Source organism: Hemiscyllium ocellatum, chromosome 3 (genome assembly GCF_020745735.1).
Source record: "Hemiscyllium ocellatum isolate sHemOce1 chromosome 3, sHemOce1.pat.X.cur, whole genome shotgun sequence".
NCBI lineage: Eukaryota > Metazoa > Chordata > Chondrichthyes > Orectolobiformes > Hemiscylliidae > Hemiscyllium > Hemiscyllium ocellatum.
In genome coordinates this window covers 142,252,696-142,279,192 of record NC_083403.1, presented here as the reverse complement: position 1 = coordinate 142,279,192, position 26,497 = coordinate 142,252,696, and the positions used below count along the sequence as shown (strand labels likewise).

The 26,497-nt window shown below is 39.3% G+C and overlaps 1 protein-coding gene across 1 annotated transcript in view; it reads left to right on the top strand.

Annotated features, from left to right (window-relative positions):
* The window catches only part of drc1 (dynein regulatory complex subunit 1 homolog (Chlamydomonas)), a 65,018-nt gene that overhangs the window by 15,472 nt on the left and 23,049 nt on the right, over nt 1–26,497 (top strand). The window contains exons 5-13 of the mRNA XM_060822021.1: nt 520–657; nt 6,089–6,175; nt 7,553–7,675; nt 13,147–13,286; nt 15,170–15,304; nt 17,637–17,872; nt 18,479–18,675; nt 20,646–20,735; nt 22,658–22,747. Coding sequence (XP_060678004.1) covers nt 520–657; nt 6,089–6,175; nt 7,553–7,675; nt 13,147–13,286; nt 15,170–15,304; nt 17,637–17,872; nt 18,479–18,675; nt 20,646–20,735; nt 22,658–22,747 — 1,236 coding nt within the window. The remainder of the gene's footprint in view (nt 1–519; nt 658–6,088; nt 6,176–7,552; nt 7,676–13,146; nt 13,287–15,169; nt 15,305–17,636; nt 17,873–18,478; nt 18,676–20,645; nt 20,736–22,657; nt 22,748–26,497) is intronic.

Sequence of the window (26,497 nt, the reverse complement as noted above, 5' to 3'; positions counted from 1 at the left end):
GGAAATATTCCACAGCTCTGGTATCGCCCATAGACAAAGAAAAACAGTGTTTTGTTTCAAGTCAATGAGACGTAAACACTATTAAGTGATAACACAGTTGCTTATCTTGAACCAAATTCAGATTTGTGTAATGAGTTTTGAGAAAATGAGCTTTGGACTGTAATGGAACTGGAACCCACACTTCTATCAAAACATAAAACTTTTATTTTGTATGTGAAATCTTGAATAGGTCGCAATGCTATGATTTTAAAATGTAATGTTATTTTGACATTATTTTTCAATGGATCATATGCCTAGCATAAGGAGATGTGCCTCCTCACATTTTCCCACAATTGTGGTCATTACCTTCAACTATTAATAAGCAATTATCTCTTGCTAATGGAAAGAGATGCCTATGCATCTTTGCAGGCTATGTTTCCATACCATACCTTAACAGTTTCATAACTGTGTCTTGAAAAACAAAGCAAGCTCTGTTAAAGAAACTTCAGTTTCTATATGCATTACTTATTGTATTTGCAGGAATTAAAGTTAAGTGATGACCAGTACGTGAAAGACCTAAAGAAAGCAGCTGATGACATTGTTCTGTTGTTAGAAAGAATGGAAGAACAAATAAAGACCTTAACAAGATCCTATAGAGCGGAATTGATACAAATTGAGGTAAGGCCAGTTTTTATTTCTTTTTATGGTTTGTGCAAGGGAGGTTGTGTCTTACAGACTTGATTGAGTTTTTTTGAGGAAGTAACCAAGAAAATTGATGAGGTCAGAGTAGTAGATATTGTTTACTTGGACTTTCGTAAAGCTTTTGACAAGGCTCTGCATGGTAGACTATTAGTAAAGTTAGATCATGTGGGATTCAGGGTGAGCTTGCTGGTTTGATACAAAATTAGCTTAATGGCAGGAAACAGAATGATAGTAGAGGGTTGTTTTTCCGATTGGAGACCTGTGACTACTGTGTTCCACAGGGATCAGGGCTGGGTCCACTTTTGTCATTTGTGTGAATAATTTAGATGAGAACATAGAAAGCATGGTTAGTAAGGTTATGGATGACACCAAAATTGGTGATATTGTGGACAGTGAAGAAGGTTATCTAAGATCACAAATAGATCTTAATCAGTTGGGTTAGTGGGCTGAAGAGTGGCAGATGGTGTTTAATTTGGATAAATGTGAGATATTGCATTTTGGTAAAACAAACAAGGGCAAGAATTATACAATTAAAAGAAGGGCCTTGGGTACTGTTGCAGAACAGGAGAGATCTAGGGATTCAGGTACATAATTCTTTGAAGTTTGCATCACATATAGATGGGCTGGTTAAGAAAATGTTTCGCAGGCTTGCCTTCATTGCTCAGATCTTTGAGTATGGGAGTCGGAAAGTTATGTTGAGGTTTTAAAAGGTGTTTGTTAATGAGGCCTGTTTTGGAATATTGTGTCCAGTTCTAGTTACCCTTGTATAGGAAGGATATTGTTATGCTGGAAGGGGTTCATAAGAGATTTACCAGAATCTTGCCAGGAATGGAGCATTTGAGTTAAAAGGAGAGGTTGTATAGGCTGGGGCCTTTTTCACTGGAATGCAGGTTTGTGAGGGGTGACCTTATAAAGGTTTATAAAATCATGAGGGAAATAGGTAAGGTGAAAGGCAGGTAGTCTTCCCTAGGGTATGGGATTTCAAGACTAGAGGATACATTTTTGAGGTATGAAGTGAAAGATTTAAAAAAGACATGAGGGGCAATCTTTTTACACAGTTTTCTATGTGTGGAATAAACTTCCAGAACAAGTGGAGGATATGGGTACAGTTACAATGTTTAAAAGATATTTAGATAAGTACTTGAAGAGCTGAAGGCAGTGATGCTCTCAAAGGGTATATAAAGTCCACGGGTTACTTAAGAAAGAAATTAGGAAAATGAAAAAAGGACTGAGAAAAATAGTAATATTAAGGACAATTCAAAGGTGTTTTAAGTTTGGGAGAAGACTTGTAGCTCAGGTGCTCATGGTTGTGGTTCTGTTCGCTGAGCTGGGAATTTGTGTTGCAGACGTTTCGTCTCCTGTCTAGGTGACATCCTCAGTGCTTGGGAGCCTCCTGTGAAGCGCTTCTGTGATGTTTCCTCCGGCATTTATAGTGGTTTGTCTCTGCCGCTTCCGGTTGTCAGTTCCAGCTGTCTGCTGCAGTGGCCGGTATATTGGGTCCAGGTCGATGTGCTTATTGATTGAATCTGTGGATGAGTGCCATGCCTCTAGGAATTCCCTGGCTGTTCTCTGTTTGGCTTGTCCTATAATAGTTGTGTTGTCCCAGGCGAACTAATGTTGCTTGTCATCTGAGTTTGTGGCTACTGGTCGAATGAGACCATATTTCTTCCTTGTCCATGTGTATATTTCTGATGATGTCCAAGAATTCCTGTGTTGACTGTATGGAGTGTCTGGATCCGCTGATCAGGTGTTTCAGTTTCTGCTGTAGTTCTTTACCCAGTTTGTGTGATGGTGTCCCTGGTAGTGATACTATGGGTCTGAGTGGGGTGTTTGGTTTGTGCACTTTAGGTAGTCCATAGAATCTGGGGGTCTCATTCGATGTAACGGCACTGTTCACCTCTTTTGACAAAACCCTAGCCAGAGAAACAATAGCCAACCTGCTGGACATACAGAACAGACAACAAGACGGGGAATCTATCAACAAAGACTGCATACTCAAACTACTGGACCTGTGCCTCACAACACACTTCACATTCAACAATCAAATATATGAACAAATCAACGGCACACCTATGGGCTCACCCACCTCTGGACTCAGAGCAGAAGCGGTAATGCAAAGATTAGAACAAACAGTCTTACTGCAAATTCAACCCAAACTCTGGGTCAGATATGTAGATGATACCTTTGTAATCATTAAAAACACAGAAATAGAGAACATACACCGGATCATCAACGCTACACTCACAGGAATCTGTTTCACTAGAGAGGAAGAAAAGGACAACCAACTCCCATTCCTAGACGTGATGGTACAGAGAACACCGAACGGAGAATTCACCACAAAGGTATACATGAAAGCCACATACACAGACCAAGTCCTGAACTACGAAAGCAACCACCTCAACACACACAAAAGAAGTTGCATCAAGACACTGTTCAAAAGGGCCACAACACACTGCAGTACACCAGAACTGCAAGAAGAGGAAGAAGAACACCTATACAATGTATTCGCCAAAAACAGATACCCGCGCAATTTCATCATCAACAGATGCCTAAGGGAAAGACAACGGAATGAGGACATGCCACAACCCAAAGGACTAGCCACACTACCATACATCAAGAACATTTCTGAACTGACAGCCAGCCTACTGCGACCACTAGGACTCATAACAGCACACAAATCAACAGCCACCCTCAGACAACAACTCACCAGGACGAAGGACCCGATACCCAGCATGAGCAAAACCAACGTAGTGTACAAAATCCCATGCAAGGACTGCACAAAACACTACATAGGACAAACAGGAAGACAGCTAACGGTCTGCATCCATGAACACCAACTAGCCACGAAAAGACATGACCGGCCATCCTTAGTAGCCACGCACTCAGATGACAAGCACCATTAGTTCGCCTGGGACAACACTACTATTACAGGTCAAGCCAAACAGAGAACAGCCAGGGAATTCCTAGAGGCATGGCACTCATCCACAGATTCAATCAATAAGCACATCGACCTGGACCCAATATACCGGCCACTGCAGCAGACAGCTGGAACTAACAACCGGAAGCGGCAGGTACAAATCACTATAAATGCCGGAGGAAACATCACAGAAGCACTTCACAGGAGGCTCCCAAGCACTGAGGATGTCAGGGGACGGGGACGAAACATCTGCAACACAAATTCCCAGCTCGGCGAACAGATCCACAACATCAAAGGTTTATTGAAAATACATTAAGAGGCAAGAAATAACTTGAAAAGGAGCAGAGCCAATTAGGGACCAAAATAGCAGTCTATCTGCAGAGCCATACTTGAGATTTTAGAGAGATAAATAGAGCAGAGAAAGCTGAGGAGGTTTCTGATTGAATTGCACAATGTTCTGAGGGGTATAGGTAAGGTAAATAGGGAGAAACCCTTCCCCTTAGTTGGTGTGTTGATTGAAGAGTGTGTGTGAGAGATGCAATAACTAAGGAATGTAGTTCTAAGGGAAGGAACAGGAGGTTTAGAGGAAATTTGAGGAAAAGTGTTTTCTCCCAGTAGATCGTGGGTATCTGGACCTCATTGCCTGAAAGGGTGGTTGAGGAACTAACCCTTAAGATCTTTGTAAAGTATTTAAATGAACATTTGAACTACCACAGCATATTTACTACGTGCCAAATGCTGGAAAATGGGTTAAGAATAAATAGATGCTTGATGACTGGTGTGGTCATGATAAGCTGAAGACTCTCCTTCCATATTATTAATATTTTTCTGACTCCGACTTTACTGTTTTTCCTGACAGATGAAAGATCAACCCCTTGACTATCCAAGGGTCCCTTTTGACTGTTCATTACTGTCAAACATCTCAAGCTGCCTGGCCATCTGCATGCACTTAGACACAAGGCAAGGCAGAAATGCTGTGAACATCCAAATAAATGCAAAGTGAATGAATGCTAAGAAAACACATCAGGAGGCCTGCGATGTACTCTGTTCCTATGCATAAGATGGTTGCTTGGCTGTATGCACTAAGTGGTCTGGCAGCAGTATTGCAATGTCAGGTGTAGTGAGCTGCAAAGTGCAGTATTGAAGCTCTACACACTATTAAGTGGGTCCCAATTGTGCCCTGTGGATGCGGTGAGGCTGATGCTTTCCTGATGTCAATTTCCATAGATGGGAAATGCAGGCAGTCCCTGTCTGTGGAGCATGCACTGAGAAGTTTGGGAATGATGACCAACATGAGGGGTACCTGTAAATGATGCTGATGGGTTCCAGTGTCACTCATACTTTCATATTGAGAATTCTTACTGTCAAGTTTCTGACCATTACCTAGGAAAATAAGATTCTTGCCTTGTTGTTGAAACCTTGGGTGAAAAATCAGGTATTTATCTCAATGTTGAGAATCTCATTTTTTTTTATTCTTGCTGTATTTTATCAATTGACATGCTATTACCCACATTGTTTGTGGGCTGGGAAGATTTGCCTAAGTTATCTAATATATAATCTGTAACAGGTAAAGCTGAGTAACATAACTGGAATCTGTAAGCATATGTGGATCAATTGGCTGCTCTTAACTGGACAGCAGATGAAAAACCACAGTTTGCTTTATCATTGAGCTCAGGAGAGTTTTTGAAAAATGCAATGGGAATTTCGTTCCCAATCATGATTGAGTGATTCTTGCATGCAAGGGTGGACATTGCCTGAGTTTAGGACTGCTAATTGTGTTGGATATATTTTAAAACTCAGTAAAACTCACATTCGAAAACAGGATAGTCAGGTGAGGTACTGAAGGGCATCTGATAGAGTCATTCAGCATTGGTCCAATTAGGCCATGCCAGTTATGTTCCCAAACTGAACTAGTCCCATCTGCCTTGACCTGTAGCCTGATATGCTGTGGTATTTCAAATGTTAGTTTAAATATTTCACAAAAATCTTGAGCGTTCCTGCCTGCATTCGGCCATGTCCCTCCTATACATTGTTTCGTGCCATAGCTTTAATTCTCTTCCTTTTCATTCAATATTGATAGGGTTTCCATTCGATTTCAAATGAGTGACCCTTCCCCAGAATTCGATCTGAAATGTTAAGGCTGATTTCTTTGCGTAGGTGCTACCAGTCATGCTGAACTTTTCCAGTAATTTGTTTTTGTTTCTGATTTACAGAATCCACAGTTCTTTTGGTTTTTACTTTCCATTCAATTTGTTTTCAGTTTATAATCTTTTTTTGAAGTAGAAGCATAAGAGTCTGTCTGTAGTCTTTCGTTTGCACCATTGAAATAAAGCTTTTGTTGTTTTTGATTGTTTGTTTATTGAGGAAGTTCCAATGATCAACGAATGATGACAGCACCATGGTGATTGGTCATAAAAATTTTAATTTTCATTTAAGATCCATTTGGATACTACATTATTTGTATGTTTTGTTATTTTCTGTGTTTAACAGAAAGCATTTCAGTTGGAACGTCATGAGCTAATCAAAAGTAATCTTGTAATGTGGGAAAAGAAAATGCAGATGCGAAGAGACAAAGAGGTACATAAATATCATTTCCAAAAGTGTTGCATGTTTTAAAAAAATGTTCAGGAAAACAAGTGATCAAAACAGCTTAACTTATTGAAAAATGCAAGCTTGAATAGTGCACTATTTTCAAACTTAAATGTAAATTCTTTGCTTAACCTCTATGGACTGGCTGCCCTTTTAAGTTAAATACTCAAGGCTGTTGTCCTTGTTCATCTGATGTGGTATTTAAAAACCTATGTATGCATTTTGTTTCCTCTGTGACAGTTTGTTATGAAGTGTCTAGCTCAAACTAAAAGCTTTATTTTCTGATTGGATTATTTTTAAAAAATGCTTGTGGAACCAGGTAACTCGATCCAAGTCATTATTAACAATGACAAAATAGTGGAGGAAAAACTACCAAGAGACTAACTTAAACTTTAAGTACTGCAGTTGCCTGAAAGTTTTAAAAGACTGGCTGATGGTCGAGGCGGTTAATTATTTTTGCTGAGTTTTCTGGTTGATGATAATGTTTGGAATTGCACATTGCACTGGCATGTAAATCTTTAAATATGGGATTCATGATCAAATGTAGGCAAAGAATACACAGATGCATATGTAACTGACTAACAAACTAATTTTAAAAAGATAATTCTGTATATTTATCTAAATTTTGATTTGTATCACATACCTATATTTTGCTTCTCTACTACTGAACTGTGCACAATTAATTTTCTTTTTGCACAGTTAATGGAAGAACATGGAAATGTTCTCTTACATATTCCTTTACATTATTTCACAACAAATTAATGACTTTAAGGTGCAGAAATAGACAGAAAGGACAGCCTCTGTGCTTCTCAAAAATATGATAATATTAAAATTTCTATTTGTTTGATTCATATTTATTCTACATCTTAAAACTTTCAAAATTTCTGACATTTTCACTGCAGAATTGGCACTATTTAAGTATGGTATTTAAATATTATTTTAAATTGTATTTCATCGAGTCTTTGTTTTCTGTTTTGAGTACATTATCAGAATATAAGTATCATATCTGAAATGTTACCATATACCATACATATAATTGTGTGTATTTACACTCGAACACACAATGGTACTAAGGGTATGCTGGCCAACTAAAATTTGTGTGGTCATAGTAACTGAACCAGCAATCGCTAATACATTCATTGTTCTTTGTTTGCAGTTGTAACTTAAGGTAGTGCACTTCGTGTTAGTTCCCTCATAAGGGCCATCTCTCTTGTTTGATGCTGAAATAAACTGCAATTAGGAATTGTGAGAAGTATCTTCGAGTCCACTTGTCGGTCCTCTAAATAAAAGGAGGATAGACCAAGAGTATGCATATTTTCAGAATTAGTTGCTTACAGAAAACACTAATTATTTCTTACTTTTTAGATTGAGTTTCTGATGGCTCGAATGAACAAAGTGGAGCAGTATGAGAATCAACTTCAGCAGTTGCGAGTTCAAGATGCAGAGGAATATAACATGATAAAAATTAAGTTGGAGACTGACGTAGAGGTATTCTTACAGAAATATTACATTCTGTTAACAAACTGCAATTCCCTTTGTGAACTTTCCAACTTCATGACTCTGGTAATTACAAGCCTAAAAGGGCATGGGATGAGAAAAGGCTAAACGATCCTGCTGCTTTCACAAACCGTCGACTGAATTTTTAGGTTCAGCAGGGCTTTAGAGAGATGAGCAAGGGTGTGGGGGATAAAGAAGAGGGAGGACGAAGGAGCAGGATGAGGGTGACACAGAGAAAGTAGAAGTGGGTGGGAAGGCCTCATGCCAGAAATAGAATAGAGGGGTGGGGCAAAAGAGGGAGGGGCTTATATGATAAGGAAGAGGGGATGTGGGTGGTGAAGAGGGGTTTGCAGGATTGAGAAAGGAAAGAAGGATAAGAGAGGAAATGCAGAGAAGGGAGAGGGAGGTATGGGGGAGGCCAGGTCAAAGGGGGAAGACGGCAATGTAGGGAAATATGTGAAAAGAGAAGGGATTGTGGGAGAAAGGGGCAGAGGAGAGAGAGGGAGTTGTGGTGTGAAAGGGCAGAGGAATGGGATGTGGGTTGAGGAAGGACGCAAAAGGAGCAGATGAGAGAGAGGGATGTGACATGAAGGGGGATTGGAAAAAAAGTTGGCCTTTAGGTTCCTTTTATACTTTTTCCCTCTCACCCTAAACCTATGCCCTCTAGTTCTGGACTCCCCACTAGTTCTGGACTCCCCACCCTAGGGAAAGACCTTGTCTATCTACCCTATCCATGTCCCTCATGATTTTATAAATCTCTATAAGGTCACCCCACAGTCTCTGATGCTCCAGGGAAAACAGTCCTGTAGCTCAAATCCTCCAAACCTGGCAACATCCTTATAAACCTTTTCTAAACCCTTTCAAATTTCACAACATCCTTCTGATTGGAAGGAGAGCAGAATTGGATGCAATACTCCAAAAGTGGCCTAACCAATGTCCTGTACAGCTGCAACACAACCTCTCAGCTGCTGTACTCCTGATGAAGGGCTTATGCTCGAAACATCGAATTCTCTATTCCTGAGATGCTGCCTGGCCTGCTGTGCTTTGACCAGCAACACATTTGCTGCTGTACTCAATACTCTGGCCAATGAGTAAATGAGTGTGGGGCAGAGGGAACCTATGAGTAAATGAGTGTGGGGCAAAGGAAGAGGGAGGAGGAGGATCAGAGGAACGAGTGGCGAATAGTATGTATGTATGCTTGCGTGCGCGATTGGCAGACTTCTTTCACTGATAAGTCTGTAAGTTAGCTTTTTGAGCTTGAAGGTTTGTTTTCAGATGTTCGTCACCATACCAGGTAACATCATCAGTGAGAGTCTCTGGGGAAGTGCTGGTGGTATGTCCCGCCTCTCTAATTATAGGCCTTGGTTGCTTAAGGTGAGTGATGTCATTTTCAGTTTTTTTTCAAGGGAAGGTAGATAGGATCTAAATTGATGTTTTATTGATGGAGTTCGGGTTAGATTGCCATGCCTCTAAGAATTCTCGTGCATGTGTGTTGTCCCGGTCAAAGTGGTGTTCTTCTTTGTCAGTATGTATAGAAATTAGTGATAGGAGGTTGTGTCTTTTCATGGCCAGTTGGTGTTCATGTATCCTGGTGACAGGTTTCCTGCTAGTTTGTCCGATGTAGTGTTTTTTACAGTCCTTGCGTGGTATCTTGTAAATGATGTTCATCATTAATATTATTCACATCAATTAATATCAACCTTGTCAAAGAAACACAAGCATCACTGCTAGGAAAATCAGGACCACAGACAGCAAACAGCACCACCTTCTTCAGCAAAGAAAACCTCCTCAAGCAAGTGGACCTGTGCCTCACCACCCACTTCACATTCAGTAACAAAATCAACAAACAAGTCAAAGGAACATCTATGGGACCACCAATAGCAGAAGCAGTAATGCAGAGACTTCCCATCTATCCAACCCAAAGTTTGGGTCCACTATGTACATGACACCTTTGTCATCACAAAATGGAACAAATTAGAGGAAACATACAACACCATGAACAATATCCTGACAGGCATAAAATTCACAAAAGAGGAGAAGACTGCCAAAAGACCATTCCTCGACATGACAGTAGAACGTACAGTTATCGGAGAGCTTCAAACCAGCGTCTACAGAAAAACAACACAAATGGACCAAATACTTAACTTCAGAAGCAATCATACCAACACCCACAAACAGAGCTGCATCAAGACATTATTTCAATGAGCTACATCACACTGCAGCACCCAAGAACTACAAAAAGCAGAAAAAAAAATCTGTACATCATTTTCAAGAAAATCGGGTACCCAATAAACATAATCCGCCGATTCCTCAGAAACAAACCCAAAGAAGCAGACATAACGCAACCAAAAACTATAGCCACATTAACTTACATCAAAGACTACTCAGACCCCTTGGCATCATGGTAACCCACAAACCTACCACCATACTTAAACAGTGACTAATGAACCTAAAGGATCCATTAAATACCATCAGCAAAATCAATGCCATTTGCAAGATACCACGCAAGAATTGTAAAAAAACACTACACAGATAAACTAGCAGGAAACTTGCCACCAGGATACATGAACACCAACTGGCCGCCAAAAGACACGACCCACTATCACTAGTTTCCATACATACAGACAAAGAAGGACAACACACACATCCTAGGACAGGTGAAACAAAGACATGCATGAGAATTCTTAGGGGCATGGCATTCTAACCAGAACTCCATCAATAAACACATCGATTTTGACCCTATGTACCTTACCTTGAAGTAAAGAACCGGAAATGACATCACCTACCTTAAGAAACCAAGGCCTACAAATATAGAGGTAGGACATATCATCAGTGCTTCACCAGAGACTCTCACCTAGATGATGTTACCTAGTATAGAGACGAACGTCTGAAAACAAATCTTCAAGCTCACTTACAGACTTATCATCAACCTGAGCTACAAATCCTCTCAAAAATTGCTATCTTTCACTGATGGGTATGCTGCACAGCAGCAGCATAAATCAGTTAGCATCACCTGTTCAAATGTTTGAGCTGTCTTTCCCTTGCAGGGTAATGTGATGTTAGGTTGTGTGTGCTAGGGGCTAGGGGGTGTGTGTCAGTGAAGTTTAAGGAGTGGGGTGTGTGTCAGAGGGGCTTTGGAAAGTGGGATGTGTATGGGGGAATAGGAAATGGGGTATGTGTTGGGGGAGTTTAGGGAGTGATGTGTATGACTTGGTTGAGAAATATGTGGAAAGTGCTGTGCGCTGCCAAAACTAGAACCAAAGGTGTGAGGAATATATACTGGGTCTTTTTCCAAACGACAAATGACTAGTGGGTACTGCAGGGATCAGTGCTAGGACCCAGCTGCTCAGAATCTGTTCTAATGATTTAGATGGGGACATGTAATATCTCGAGATTTTCGGATGACCACAAAACTGGAAGGATAGCTGAGCTGTGAGAAGGATGCAGATATGTTTCAGTGTGATTTGGACAAACTGAGTGTGTGATCAAATGCATGGCAAATGCAGTAGATTGTGGACAAATGTGAGGTTATCCACTTTGGGAGCAAAAACCCAAAGGCAGATTATTATCTGAATGGCTATAAATTGAGAGTCATAGAGCTGTACAGCACGGAAACAGACCCTTCAGTCCAACTTGACCATGCTGACCGGATATCCTAACCTAATCTAGTCCCACCTGCCAGCACCCGACCCATATCTCTCCAAAATCTTCCTATTCACATACCCATCCAGATGCCTTTTAAATATTGCAATTGTACTCGCCTCCACTTCCTCTGGCAGCTCATTCCATGCACGTACCATCCTCTGCATGAAAACATTGCACCTTAGGTCTCTTTTATATCTTTCCCCTCTCACCCTAAACCTATGCCCTCCAGTTCTGGACTCCCCCACCCCAGGGAAGAAACTTTGTCTATTTATCCTATCTATGCCCACATGGTTTTGTAAACCTCTGTAAGATCACACCTCAGCCTCCAACACTCCAGGGAAAACAGCCCCAGCCTATTCAACTACTCCCAAAGCTCAAATCAATTAATAAGCCTTCCCCACTAATTGACAACATATAGGATTAATGCAAAAGTAAGTTATTTCTTTGTTTAATTCTACCTTTTTGCAAACAGAACATTGATTAATACGACAGTACAACAGACTATTTAGCTGCTTGTGCCAGCTCATTGAAAGAACAGTTGATTGGTTCCACTCACCTGTTCGTTTCTAATAGGCCTGAAATTTATTCTTTTTCAAGTTTCTATATATTCCTTTTAAAAATTGGTTCTTAACCTGACTCCATCACCCTTTCAGGCAGTGAATTCAAAATCCCAGGATTTTTTTTGCCAATTGCCAATAAATCTGTGTTTTCTGGTTACCAATTCTTTTGTCAGTGAAATTAATTTCTAGCTAATCACTCTCATTGAAACTCTTAATAATTATAAACCTTCTATTAAATATCCCGTAACCCTCCCAGCTCTAAGGAAATTCAAGCATCTCTAGTCTCTACATAACTGAATTCCTGTATCCTTGGTACCATTTTGCTAATCTCTGTCTCTGGAAATGTTGAGCAGGTTAATCAGATACTGAGCACGACAAATTTAATATTTTGGCTCCGTCCCTGTTTGGATAGTGTTGCAAATTTTCATGCATAGTATGCGGTTCAACTTTGGAAAAACCGAGATATGCTGTTACAGATTCCCTCTTCAAATCTTGCCTTGTCCCTTAAGTGATATGCGATGGGTGAAAGACTGGTGGCCATTAACGAAAGCAAACTGACAAGACAAATGGATATAAGTTTGCTTGCTGAGCTGGAAGATTTGTTTTCAGATATTTCGTCACCATACTAGGTTATGTCATCAGTGAGCCTCAGGTGAAGCACTGGTGGTCTGGCCCACTTTCTATTTATGTGTTTAGATTTCCTTGGGTTGGCAATGTCATTTCGTGTTCACTTTCCTCAGGGGTTGGTAAATGGGATCCAAGTAAATGTTTCGGTTGGAATGCCATGCTTCTTGGAATTCTTGCGCATGTCTCTGGATGAAGCTTTGGATCCCATTTACCACCCCCTGAAGAAAAGAACAGGAAATTACATCACCAATCCAAGAAAACCTAAACACACAAATTAAAAGTGGGCCATACCACCACTGCTTCACCGGAGGCTCATTGTGATGTTACCTTGTATGGTAACGAAGCGTCTGAAAAAGAACCTTCCAGCTCAGTGAGCAAACTTATATCCAGGACCTCAACCTGAACTGCAGATTTTCTCAAAACTCACTGAGGAAATGAATGTTGAGTATCAATCAACATTTTAATTGAATGTTAAATGATTTTGAAGTGTGCATTGTTTTCTCCGATACATCGTTGGTACTAAATTTACTTGTGACAACATTATCAACAATGAAAATTAAACCAAGTTAACAGTTGTTTCTATATTAACGAAATAACGGCATCATTTAAAACCTTTGATCATTTATTTAGATTCTAGAGCAGCAGCTAGAGCAGATGAAAGCTGTATACCAACTAAACCAAGAAAAACTTGAGTACAACTTCCAGGTGTTGAAGAAACGTGACGAAGAGAACACAGTCACAAAATCTCAACAGAAAAGGAAGATTACCAGGTAATTTAAATCACATCACATTTTACAGCACAGAATGCCATTTGGTATTATCCTGGTATTTGGTATAGTACAACTGGTATAATCCTACATTTGGGCCCACTCATACCTCACTTCGTCTCATCTTACACCTATATTCAATTCTATTCTCTGACATATGCTTATCTGGCTTCTCCTTAAATGCATCAATGTTTTTGCCTTGGCTACTTCGTATGACCAGCAAATTCCATATTCAATCCACTTTGATTAAAGATCGTTCGCTTTATTCCTTTTGGCCTTAATATTGACAATCTTATGTTTATGACACCTAATTCTGAATTTGGTTAAAGGAGAAACAAGGCAATTTGATAAAGAAGTACATTTAGATAATCGTTGCATTAAATTTGTGCAGTCTTTTTTGTTGTCTTGTTGTTATAACTGTTGTGATGGACCACATTATTTTATCCTGAAATCTTAGGAGGAATCAGTGTCTCTTTTTTTCTCTCCTCACCTCCCCCACAATGAAATAATTAATTGAATGGAAGACCACAGTCTTTAGTTAAATTACATTTTCAGAACTCAATAGGCACACTGATTGAGTTGATGATTGTATTTTTTTCTCTCTGTAATGCTACCTGAGAGAGCATAACTAAATGTTGTTTCCCAAAACACTTTACTCCGCAGTATACAAGCGAGGCTGTAGTTAGTCATTCCTTACTTTTCTCCCTTCTTACTGCTTATCTCCTGGCAAAGATAAATGAGTTGCTTTTATATGGCATTTAGCTGTACAGACCAGGAGGATCTCAAAGCTATAAGTTTCATTTCTTTTCCTGGATGCCATGATGTGGAGGTGCCAGTGTTGGACTGGGGCGGACAAAGTTACAAATCACACCACACCAAGTTATAATCCAACAGTGGACTATAACTCGGAAGTACAAGCTTTCAGAGTGCTGCTCCCTCATCAGGTAGCTAGTGGAGAAGGATCACAGTGTCATACAGCTAATGTGATATATTGAACAAACCTAGATTGCTGTTAAGTATTTCATCTTTTAGAATGGGTAGCAGGTTTCAATTCATTAATATGTAAATCCCAGAACTACTTTCGAGCACGTTCCCGAGATAACTTAAGGTTTTATCAAAAAAAGGTGACATTCAGCTCAGACAATGCATTAATGGTGTAAGGTTACAGTCTCTGTATTCCAATCTTGAGTCAGACTGGTTCTATCTTCCTAGATGGTTAATGAGTTAAAGTTGGGAAAGATAATATCTTGTAGAAATATTTGAGTACAGGGCGACTGCTGAATCCGCGGAATTGTTTTCCGTGGTTTCAGTTACCCACAGTTCACTGCGGCCCGAGCATGTTACAGGTAACATTCCAGAACCAGAGACCAGGGGGTTGCTAGGAAGATAATTTTCCCATTTAAATAAATGGGTTGCTCCTGTCTGTGGTTTTGGGCTTCCGCGGTATGTCTTGGAACGAATCCCCCATGGATACGGGGTGGGTGACTACTGTATTTCACTAAAATATTGAGAAAACACATTTTCTGTTAGTAAAAGCAAAATACACAATGTCAGTTGTTTGGCATTTCAGTCGGATGTGGGCAGCATTTTCAAACTATTGTTTTAGAAAATTGCTTTGCTTTGTCTGAAATGACTGAAAACAAATCACTAATGTAAACCACAAAGCCAGAGCTTTGCCACTGAGCCAAAATTACCCCAATAACAGTTAAGTAATAAATATGGCTGCAAGCAATTCGAAGTCTGATCTGCTGGTCTTCGAGATAGCAAGGGCTCTGAAGTAGAAAGTGTTATTGGCATGCAGTTGATAGTCCAATGGGTTTGTAATTGGAAAATTTTCAGATGACACCTCTAACTTAAAAAAGTGTCTCATACGCATTGCTTCACAGGTTACATGACATTCTGAACAGATTGGTGGGAAGATTGGCTAAACAGGAGAAAATGTATCGCGAAGAGAATCAGAATCTAAGTGACCAATATAAGCGGACGGTAGAACTATATAAAGACCTACAGAAGAAAATGAGGTTTTTGAATCTTAATACAAATTTATTATTGTGTATATTATTACTAAGGGTACCTCTCAGTGCACATTCCTATTGTTAACTAGCCAAATTCCCTCAGCTTTTAAACTCACTTTTTACCGCATCTGTGTCTGGTAAGAAAGACAGATAATTTATAAGCATGTACTCAAATTGTGTACTGCCTGGTTGTTGGCTTGATGTTCCTCTCAGTTCCTTTATAGTTATCGTCTCTCAGTGGCCTTGCTCACAGCAAAGTATTCAGTTTTTCTCATCCTATCTCTTGGAAGATCCCAGTTGTTCCATTCTCAGGTTCAAGGATTGCTTGTGTTTGGAACACAACTGCCTTAGCTGTCCAAAATCAGATAGAGTTTAACCATGTCAAGCCTAGCTAGGCTGCACCTCTAATGGCAAAATGGTTCACCAATTTGGACTAATCTTAACAGGCATAGATTACCCCAGACTCCACTTACATAAATCACTTCCTTAAGCTGTTTTTTGTCATTATTCTTCCAGCCCCATTGTCGAACAGGTATCTGGAGATGATTGAATTTTTCATCTCCCACAAATGAGATCTCTGTTCAACTACCTCTGTTAGTTTTATTTCTCTTTTGCCCAAAATTTTCTCAAGTTTCTTCCCTATCTTCCTCTTGCCCTATCTAAATTTACATCATGCATGGGACCCAACTTCTACTCCCCCAAACTAATTTCGACTGAACTTTTGGCCTCCCAATGCTCTCTCTAACTTCTTTTTTTAGCTGTTATTGTAAATATAATTCCCCTTCATGGGCACTATTCTTATTTGAAAATTTCTATGATTATCTCATTCCTCTACATTGTCACCCTGTGTTCCTATTTCTCCTGAAGCTTTCTGGGATGGAAGGTTTAGCATCATACTTAGAAGCCACCCTGACCTGTTTCTTTCTCTCTCAATGTAAGTCTGTATCACTGGTGGTTGTATTGGTCACATTCCACATTTCATTCCCCCTCCTCTTATATTCCTCCCTATAATGGCTTACAATAGTGGCTGAGAAGCTATTGAACTTACTCTTGAGTCTTAGTGGTGGCAGGATCCCCAAGCGGAAAATGAAATGTTGTTTTTTGAGCTTGTGTTGACGCTCACTGGAGCAGGCCTGTGACAGAAATGCTGGCCAGGGAACATGGCGATATATTAATGTGGCAGGCATCTGGGAGCTCAGGGTTATTTTTGTGGAGAACATAGGTGTTCTGCAAAGCAGTCTCCCCAGTGGAGAGGATACCACACCGTGAACAGTGAATGCAGTAAACTAGATTAAATGAAGTTCAAATACATCACTGCTTCAGCTTGAAAGTATATTTAGCACTTGGATGGTGAGGAAGTAAATGGGCAGGTGTTATACCCGTATTGTATGGGAAGCTGGGATTGTGAGATTAGATTAGATTCCCTACAGTGTGAAAACAGGCCCTTCGACCCAACAAGTCCACACTGACCCTCTGAAGAGTAACTCAACCAGACCCATTCCCCTACCCTATATTTCCCTGACTAATGTACCTAACCCTATACGTCCCTGGACATTATGGGCAATTTAGCATGTCCAATTCACCTAACTTGCACATCTTTGGACTCCTGAGCACCCAGAGGAAACCCACGCAGACACGGGGAGAATGTGCAAACTCCACACAGACAGTTGCCTGAAGCAGGAATTGAACCTGGTTCCCAAATGCTGTGAGGCAGCAGTGCTAACCACTGAGCTATTGTTCCGCCCATTGTGGAAATGGAGGAGCAGTGGACCATAGTGTCCCAGAGGGACAGTCTCTGAGGAATACTGACATGGGAGGGGAAGGGAATACGTGTCTGGTCATGTAGGTGATGGAAATGGTGGCTAACAAGCCTTTCCATCCTCTGTAGTGCCAGAAGGCAGCCCCTTGTGCATTTTCAGGTGCATAGCTACTGCATTAGCAGGTGCTTAAATGTTCTGAGAGTCACATATTCTGATGGAGTCACATGAATTGAAATGTTAGCTTTGCTTATTCCCTACAGATGCTGCCAGATCTGCTGCATTCAGCCAGCAAATTCTGTTTTTGTTTCAGATTTAAAACTGAATTATACACATTGTAAAATGCTGACCAGTATGTATATTTTGAAACAAGCAAGTCCAGCGATTTTTGATATGAACCCAGAATTATGCAAGTATAAAATGAAAATGCAAATAAAATTACAGACTGGAATGCATTTTTACTCATCTCCTAGACTGCTAACAAAAACTTTCTATCCTGTTTAATTTTTATTTTTGAAAAAATAGATAAATGCTTGATTACAGTGTTGGTAAGTTCAGTATCTTATCTATTGTTTTACCAGACATTTTGCTGCAATTGATGCAAAAAAATTTGAAGGTGTTTGGTTAATGAATGAGAAAGAAGCAAAGGATTTAGTCAGAAAGGCCCTTGATGTTGACCGGATAATTCATGAGCAACAATTGGGCTTGAGTTGGACAAGTCCAGATCTGTGTTTTATGAACAATGTTGGGCCAATTGTATGCAAGGCTAAGAAGAAAAGAACAGCTGCTCAGCTGGCAGAAGAGGTTATTCTCGGAGGTAGGGATTCTTTAATGTGCTTAAGAGCTGTGCAGGAAAATAAGAGGGCATCGGACTCAGTAATCTTTGAATGGTAATAGTCATTTGTAAATAGCCAAGATAATTTTAAATATATTGATTAGTTGGTAATTGATTGCTGAAAATAGAATAACTTAATTTGTTTCATTTATTGCAAATGTCATATTATGAATTTTCTCAGTCAAGTTGTGATTTGGAATATTCCACTATTAGAAATCTGGTGATAAATTATTTTCATTCATACTTTGGATTTGAGCATTGCTGATAAGGTCTCTTTTATTGCCCATCCCTATGTGTCCTCTTGAAAATCAGCTGGAATGGTTAGTCTGTTTTCAAATTTCTGTATAATTTTTATTCTGTCTGATTTTCTATCCTTTTCTTTCCTGGAGGTCTCAATTCAGCCATCATGTCCCTGGAATATTTTTCCACATATCTGGAAATCATCATCGTGATGGAACAATATCAATCCAGCATCTCTCCAATTTACTTCTGTATCTTGGTGCTCCAATTCATTTCTTCAATGCACCAAATGAATATATTTTGATGTTGGTAAAATGTAAACTTTAACAGAGTTTAAACTTGTTTCAGCAAGAAAAAGAGAAAGAGATTTGGATGATGGAACAGAAACAGATACAGTCCAGGAATCATCATGGTGGAATGCTCTATTCCAAAACATTTGTTATTCAGCTAGTGAGGAAAAAGCATTGGAGTTATGTGGTGGAACACCTGGAAATGTCTCATTGTCGACTGTCAAAACATTGCTAGAAGTCTTGTGTGATGAGTCTGTAAGTATTTTTCTTATTCTCAAAAACAGCATTTCGTTCAATAAGATGTAATTGTGTCAAAGACTCTCTGTTCAACCTCCAAAATATCCTTGATACTATTCAATTCAATGTACTATGTAATCAAACTCCAGTGTGCATTGCACACAAAATAATTGCTGTGCATATAGGTGATATGTCTATGTACAATGGTGTGGAATTTTGTGTCTCAATATTTCCTTTGCAATTCACCTGAAAAATCAGCCAAACCACTGCAAAAGATTTTGGAATTTCTGGTGCAGGTTATGTTCAGTCAAAAATGCGCTTTCACCATTGTGCTGGAAGATGACCATGACCATAATACCATCCATGCCCCAGATCAAATTAGTTACCATGTCTTTTGTTGCTATTTGTCTATGTTAGTTGGCCTTCAAGGAAATTAAAATTGCATTTTCTTGCATAAGAGCACTGAGAGAAACCAGTACTTTTTGAATACACTGTATAGGTGATTTTCCTCTGCTCTTTTTAGTTGTTCTGTGCTGCAGTGTGTGGTGGCTCGTTGAAATAATGTTCTGATGCAGCTTTGTTTGTGCATGTTGGGATGATTGGTTCTGAAGTTCAGTATTTGGTCCATATGTGTTGTTTGCCTGTAGATGCTAGTTTGAAGTTCCCCAGCTCTACTGTGACATCTAGGATTGGCAGTTTGTTGTTGTTTTCCTCCTCTTTAGTGAATTTTATGCCAGAAAGGATATTTGTATGTCCATAAAGGTATTATTGTTGGTCTTGAAGGTTTCCTCTAATTTGTTTTGTTCAGTGATGACAAAGCGGACCCAAACTCAGCTGCGTGGATGACACCTTTGTCATCACTAAACGAAACAAATTAGAGGAAACCTTCAAGACCATCAGTAATACCCTTACTGGGATAAAATTCACTACAGAGGAGGAAAACAACAACAAACTGTCATTCCTAGACGTTGCAGTAGAGCATCTACGAGGAACTACGAAGAGCAGTATATTCAAAAATGCTGGTACCCAATGAACACAGTCCGCCGATTTCTCAGCAACAAACCCAAATATGCAGACAAAACACACCCAAAAACCCTAGCCACTCTTCCCTACATCAAAGACATCTCGGAAATGACTGCCAGACCACTCAGACCTCTTAGCATCATGGTAGCCCACAAACCCAACAACACACTAAAACAGCAGCTACTGAACTTGACAGACAACAAGCAGAACTAATGTCATTTACAAAATACCATGCAAGGACTGTAACAAACACTACATTGGACAAACAGGCAGAAAACTAGTCCCAGGATAGATGAACATCAACTAGCCATAAAAAGACATGACCCACTCTCATTAGTATCCTTACATACAGGTGAGGAAGGACACCACTTCAACTGGAACAACACATCCATCCTAGGACAAGACAAACAAAGACAGGCCCGAGAATTCCTAGAAGCACGGCATTCCAACCGGAACTCTATCAACAAACACATTAACTTGGGTCCCAGTTACCACCCCCTGAGAAAAAGAACAAAAAATGACATCACCACAATGAATCATGTCACCCCAGGAAATGACATCACCAACCCAAGGAGCCCTAAACACATAAATAGAAAATGGGCCACACCACCAGTGCTTCATCCAAATGCTCACTGTTGATGTTATCTAGTATGGTGATGAAATGTCTGAAAATGAACCTTCCAGCTCAGTGACCAAATTTACATCCAGAATCTCAACCTGAGCTACAAATCTTCTCAAAACTCATTAGTGATAAGTAACTTTGATTAAGATAGAATAAATTGATTTATTTTTATTATAAGTGCCAGTCTGTTGGTACATTACTTCAAAAGGAAAAAGAAAATACAATGAATCTTTGTAGCAGTCACTAGACAGTGGGTAAATTCCCTGTGGGATATATTTATTTCCATAGAATTCCTATGTATATAATATTTAGAGCATAAAGCAATATTTTCCTCTTTTGACAGGGTTTTCTGATTGAAAGCAAGCTTCTTAAAATTCTTGCTCCCCTCAAGAAGGATGAACAATCGCTAATAAAACTGGATGCCATTTTTGCTGTAAGAGCTGCAGATTTTCATGACAACATTTCCTTGTAACCTTTAGATTTTGTGTTTGATTTGTACAAATACATTTTTAGAACTTAATGAAACTAAATAGTATAAATACAATCGGTATCTTGAAATAGAAGCCCTTTAATTAAAGTGGTATGACGGTATAAAATGTGCACTTTAAAGAAAGATAACCACATAGCCAGGTACAATTGCAGGTGCAGCACTCATGTTAATATTTTCCACTATTTCAGTTTGCTCCATTTGTGACAATCCCTGACGACTAATACTCCAACAGTTTGCTGCCTATTTTGGCTGTTGTTGTTATTATGTTTGATTAATTAGTTTTGTTCAGAAATATGGGTAGAGGCAATGCTAACAAGGCGTGCAGAAACTGAGGGAATGTGGGATGTATGAATCTTTCAATGCAACAGGACACACTGAGAAAATTCTTTCAGAAATGTGTAAGATCCTTTAACTTAATAAAAACAAAATAAAAAAAACGAGTTGTCCCTAATCTGCTTTGGCTCCAGCTGGAGAACTGTGCTCCGTTCTGGTTTTCATACTTTAGGAAGCATGTCAGGGTCCTAGAAGGCTTATAACGGATATTTGTTAGAATAGCACTTGGGATGAATGGTAAATTACATTGAGAGACAGAAAATATTGGCGTTATTCATTAAGTAGAAAGGTTAAAATGAGATATTTGTGCAGTCACTGTGATTTAATGGAGTAAATCAGGTGAAGCTATTTTCAGTTAAGTAAAGTAAGAAGAGTTGACAGAAGGAACATGTTTTATTCAATGAATTGTTATGAACTGGAGTGCAGTACCTGGAAGAATGATAGAAGGACATTAAATAATGGTGTTCAAAATATAATTTGATAAATATTTGAAGAGAAAAGAATGGGAGGGCTTTAAAAATTAATTGTGTTGACTTTCAAATTATCAGCAGAGCCTAACGGGTAAGTGACCCTCTCCTGTGCTATATAATTCTCTGAATACTAAAGTGGAAAAAATAAATTTTCTTTCTCTTGTCTCATCAAACAATTTGGTAGGAAACTGGCAACGTGCTGAATTTGCTGCGACATGACTGATCACTGTGATGAAATGCAATGCAAGTTAATTGTTTAATTACTGGGTTGATAAAGCTCTACAACATGCATAAATTCTTACATTTCAATATGAAGAATATAAACTATCATTCCAAAAGTACTGGTAGGAGTTTCTACATTGGTATATGTTTGGGCCCTTTTCCTGCAAAAATGATAAAACCCACACTTCTAAATTGTAAACTCCAGTTGGTCATTGATAATTGTAAATGAATAGCATGTACTTTATATTAAAATATCTAGTAACGCTGACCTCTTTAAATAAAATGATTTTTAAAAAAAATTCATAATAGAATTGAATTCCAAGGAAAAGTTCCATTTAGGTAGCTGAGATGTCACTAATTCAAGTATTTAATGTTTGCTATTTTCATACAGAACATGTTCTTAATAGCAAAAAAGAAATGCTGTGAAAGGCCACGATGTGTAGTCAATGGAAAAGGATCAATAAAAATTCAGGTGTAATGAGTAATTTTCTGAACTAGCATGGAAAAAAAACCCTTTATTTCTGTTCCCAGGTATGGTTTTCACAACTGTCGGACCATAATTCTAAGATTTACTCAAGAGGAGACCCACAGTTAATACAATAATGACTTTGGTCCTTACATGTGTCATCATAGATGAAGAAAATGATTTGGGTAGAGAAAGAAGTGAATACTTGACTGACTTAGAATCTTATAAGTTTTAATTGTGCTCTCGCAAGGCTATCTGATAGTCATTCCAATGGAGACTACATAAATTACTTGTTTTCTGAGAGGTGGATCTACTATAGGACATATCTATCTGTAAAATAAAAATAGAAATTTTGTTTTTTTTATTTTATGTAGGCATTAGGATTAGAGAATGAAGATGATATCATCAAGTTGACAGAGTTCTTCATAAAGCATTGTAAATCTTCTAAACATGAATTAGATAAGGTAAGACACATTGACTTCAGAAACAAATTTAAGTGCGCTTTTGACTTATGATGATGAGGTGCCGGTGTTGGACTGGGGTGGACAAAGTTAAAAATCACTCAACATCAGGTTACCGTCCAATAGGTTTATTTTGGAGTAGTGCTCCAAAAGCTAGTACCTCCAATTAAACCTGTTGGACTATAACCTGGTGTTTTGTGATTTTTAATTTTTACTAAGAGTCATCATTGCACTTTGAAAGAGATACTTTGGTATTTCATTGCTGAGCAATTTATTTTAGAATTTTAGAATAATTAAAGCCTTTTAAGCCTTTGAATGTCAATATGCAGATGTCTCCTCTTACAGAAATGTAAGTTCATTTGGAAGAAGTGTATACTTTTTGGTTGGGTGGATGTTGTAATCAACTGTAAGTTTGTTGATTTTGTGAACTGATAAACAATATGCATACATTTTAAACTGGATTAATACAGTACTGGAAGCTGGTATTGCTTCTCTTCTGAGTAAGTTTGATTTTAACATAAATTGAAAAATTGCCCAAAACGGTTTGACAGTTATCCATCTAAATACAAATGAGAATTTGTGAAGTCTTTGCGTTGTATTCTGAACCAGTGGAACAAGACTTGTATCCTCACCTGAGTGCTTTTATTTCTAGTCTCAACCTGTATTTCCAACTTGATTTTCTTTTAAGTTGGCATGCATCCTTGGCATGCATCAGCCGTAGCACTTTTGTCTCCCAATTAGAAGGTTGAAAATCAAGATCCACTCCAGACACTTGGTAGTATTGCTGTGCAGCCCTGAGGAATTGCTACACTGCCACAGGTGCCATCTTCTGAAGGAGATGTCAAACCAAGATATCTGTGAACTTAAAATATAACATGTTACAATTGAATGAAGACCAAGGGCGTTCTCTTGATGTCCTTGCCAATATTCATCCCTCAGTCTACACCAAAAAGATCGCTAGATCTTCACCTGCCGTTTATAAGACCTCAAGCGTATCTACTATCTACAAGATGCACTGCAGAAATTCACCAAAGATCCTAAGACAGCACTTTCTAGACCATAATCAAGAATGACAATGGCAGCAGATATATGGGAACATCACAACCTGCAAGTACCCCTCCAAGCCAATCACCGTCTTGACTTGGAAATATATCACTCTTTCTTTCCTGTTGCTGGATCAATTTCCTGGAATTCCCTCCAAAGTGGCATTGTGGGTCAACCCACAGCAGATGGATTGTACAAGTTCAAGAAGGCAGCTCACCCGCACCTTCCCAAGGGCAACCAGGGATGGGATTAAAAAATGAAAACTGAAAGAACTGCAGATGCTATAATTCAGAAACAAAAAATGGAAATTGTTTGAAAAGCTCAGCAGCTCTGGCAGCCAGCGATGCCCACATCACGTGAATATATTAAAAAAATTTGACAATGAGCAGGAAGTGACCCTGAGTTTTTGTTAATTAGGACAGCATTAGGCAGGCCTAGGCTTACCTGCCCCTGTGAAATTCTTAGATTGGACTGGCACTGACCTTAATATTCTACTCCCTTAATGACTTCAAAAGTATATTACTTGCTGTAGAAGTGCTAAAATTGTGAAAGATGCAATCGTTTTCTTCACTGATAATTAGCTTATTTGATTGTAAAACACTATGGGAAGATGTTAGGTCATGGAAGGACTACAAACATGCATGTTTATTTTTCCTTTCTTTTTAAAGCCTTTGTGAATTGCAATTTGGAGAATGAATTTTCGCTTTTATGAGCTTTCTTATTGAAGAATGAGACAGCGTGTGCTCCAGGTTCTCTCTAGTGATAGACTGTCCATATTTTTAGTCATGGAAGGGTGTAATAAAAGTATGTGGGCAGCTCTTCTGGCATTTGGATTCATATCCTAGGAATATATGCTATGCTGCCAGCTCATACAGCATATCATCTTAAGTAGGGCATCGTGGGTCAACCTACAGCATGTGGATTGTACTGGTTCTAGGCAGTAGCTCACCACTACCTTCTCAAGGGCAATCAGTGATGGGCAATAAATGCTAGCCCAGCCAGTGGTCCCCATGAGTGAACAAAAAAAAATAAGGGTGGGCAGGAAGTGACCCTAAGTTTGTGTTAATTATGGCAGTGGTAGATATTGATCCTTGATCTGCATGTGCCAGTAGCTTCTGAACGCGTCCTCTTATCATATTGCACATCCTCACTGTTTGCTGGCTGCCCAAATGCTAAATTTGAAACCTGCAAATCCACTGGCTTAGCATCTAATTCAGTGTTCAGTATCAAAAGTCTTATTAAAAGGACCAGCTGCCCAAATTGCAGGTAAGGAAATTTTGAGTAACTACTATTGTAAAATATCTGCTGGAGATTTTAAAGACAGTTGCAGGACTCTTGGATCTGTCGAGTAACAGAATGGAACAGAAACTGCAGAGAGAACAAGTTCTATACAGTGCTCTGCCAAATCAAAACAGGACACCTCTTTTCTCCTTGGTAATGTCAGGAGGCTGTCACAGGACAGCCAGGTTCATGGGCATATCCCATAAGTGTTCTCCTTTATGCCATTCCCATTTAAGTGCTCTGTAGTGTCCTGTCTTCCAGTTCTCCTGCTGTGGCCTAATCCATCAAACATCCTTTACCCCTGGTGTGTCTTCAGCCTATGTGAGATGACTCACTTTATCCTGAATCCAACTCTACCCTAATCTTTTAAGTATGTGCTATGTCAGCATCTACACTGATGATTGTGATTATAAGATTAAATGATGGGCTTCTTCATAACAGCTTTACTGTTGTTCTTTGCTCTTCTTGGACTCCCTTGGCTGGACAGTAGCAAACATGTCTGCAAGCAAAATATCAGAAAGAAGAGGATTGAGCTGAAGGATGTGGGGTTGGGTGGAAACAAAGGAAACCATAATGAAACACCTGAATCTTGCTCCTCGTTCGAGATGATGTGTTGAAGGGAGTTGCAAATGCAAAAGGGGTAAAAGGCAGAAATATAACTGTTTCTTGAATGTGTTGAATCATGCTAGATGCCACGGGCTTTGTTACAGATGGCCCCGAGATGTGGAGGGCCATCTGCCGTCTTGGGCTTGAGGATTGCTGGCATCTTTGCTCTGCACTGTTCCCTTTTACGGTGTGCTGCCTTCCGTAAGAGATGGAAAATATAATTGACTGAGGTTCAGTACATTGGGGTGCAAAAGAGATTCACCAGGATGTTGCTTGGGATTGAACATTTCAGCTATGAAGAGAGGCTGGATAAGCTTGAGCTGTTTTCTTTGAAGCAGAGAAGGTTGGGGTGGTCCTGATAAAGGCATATAAGATTGAGGGGTGTAGACAGGGTGAATAGGAAGCAACTGTTCCCCTCAGTTAAAGGGTCAGCAACTAAGGGGCAAAATTTCAAAGTGAAAGCAGGTGATTTAGGAGTATTTCAGTGGAAAAAACCTTTTCACCCAGAGGGTGGTGGAAAACTGGAATGCATTGCTTGGGAGGATAACACACAACCTCTTAAAAAGTACTTGGATGAGCACTTGAAGTGTAATAACATTTCAAGGCTGTGGGAAAGTGGGATGAGTGTAGGTAGTATATATTTCTGACAGAACTGATCTGATGAGTCAAAAAGCCTCTTTCTGTACTGTATGATTCTATGAAGCAGGCTTTTGAATGTAAAATGTAAAGTATTGGAGGCAGAATGTTTCACGAGAGATTATCGGAAAGTAGAGTTGAGGCAGGTGATGGGGAAAAGTGAGTCAGATGCCATTGTGGAAAAAC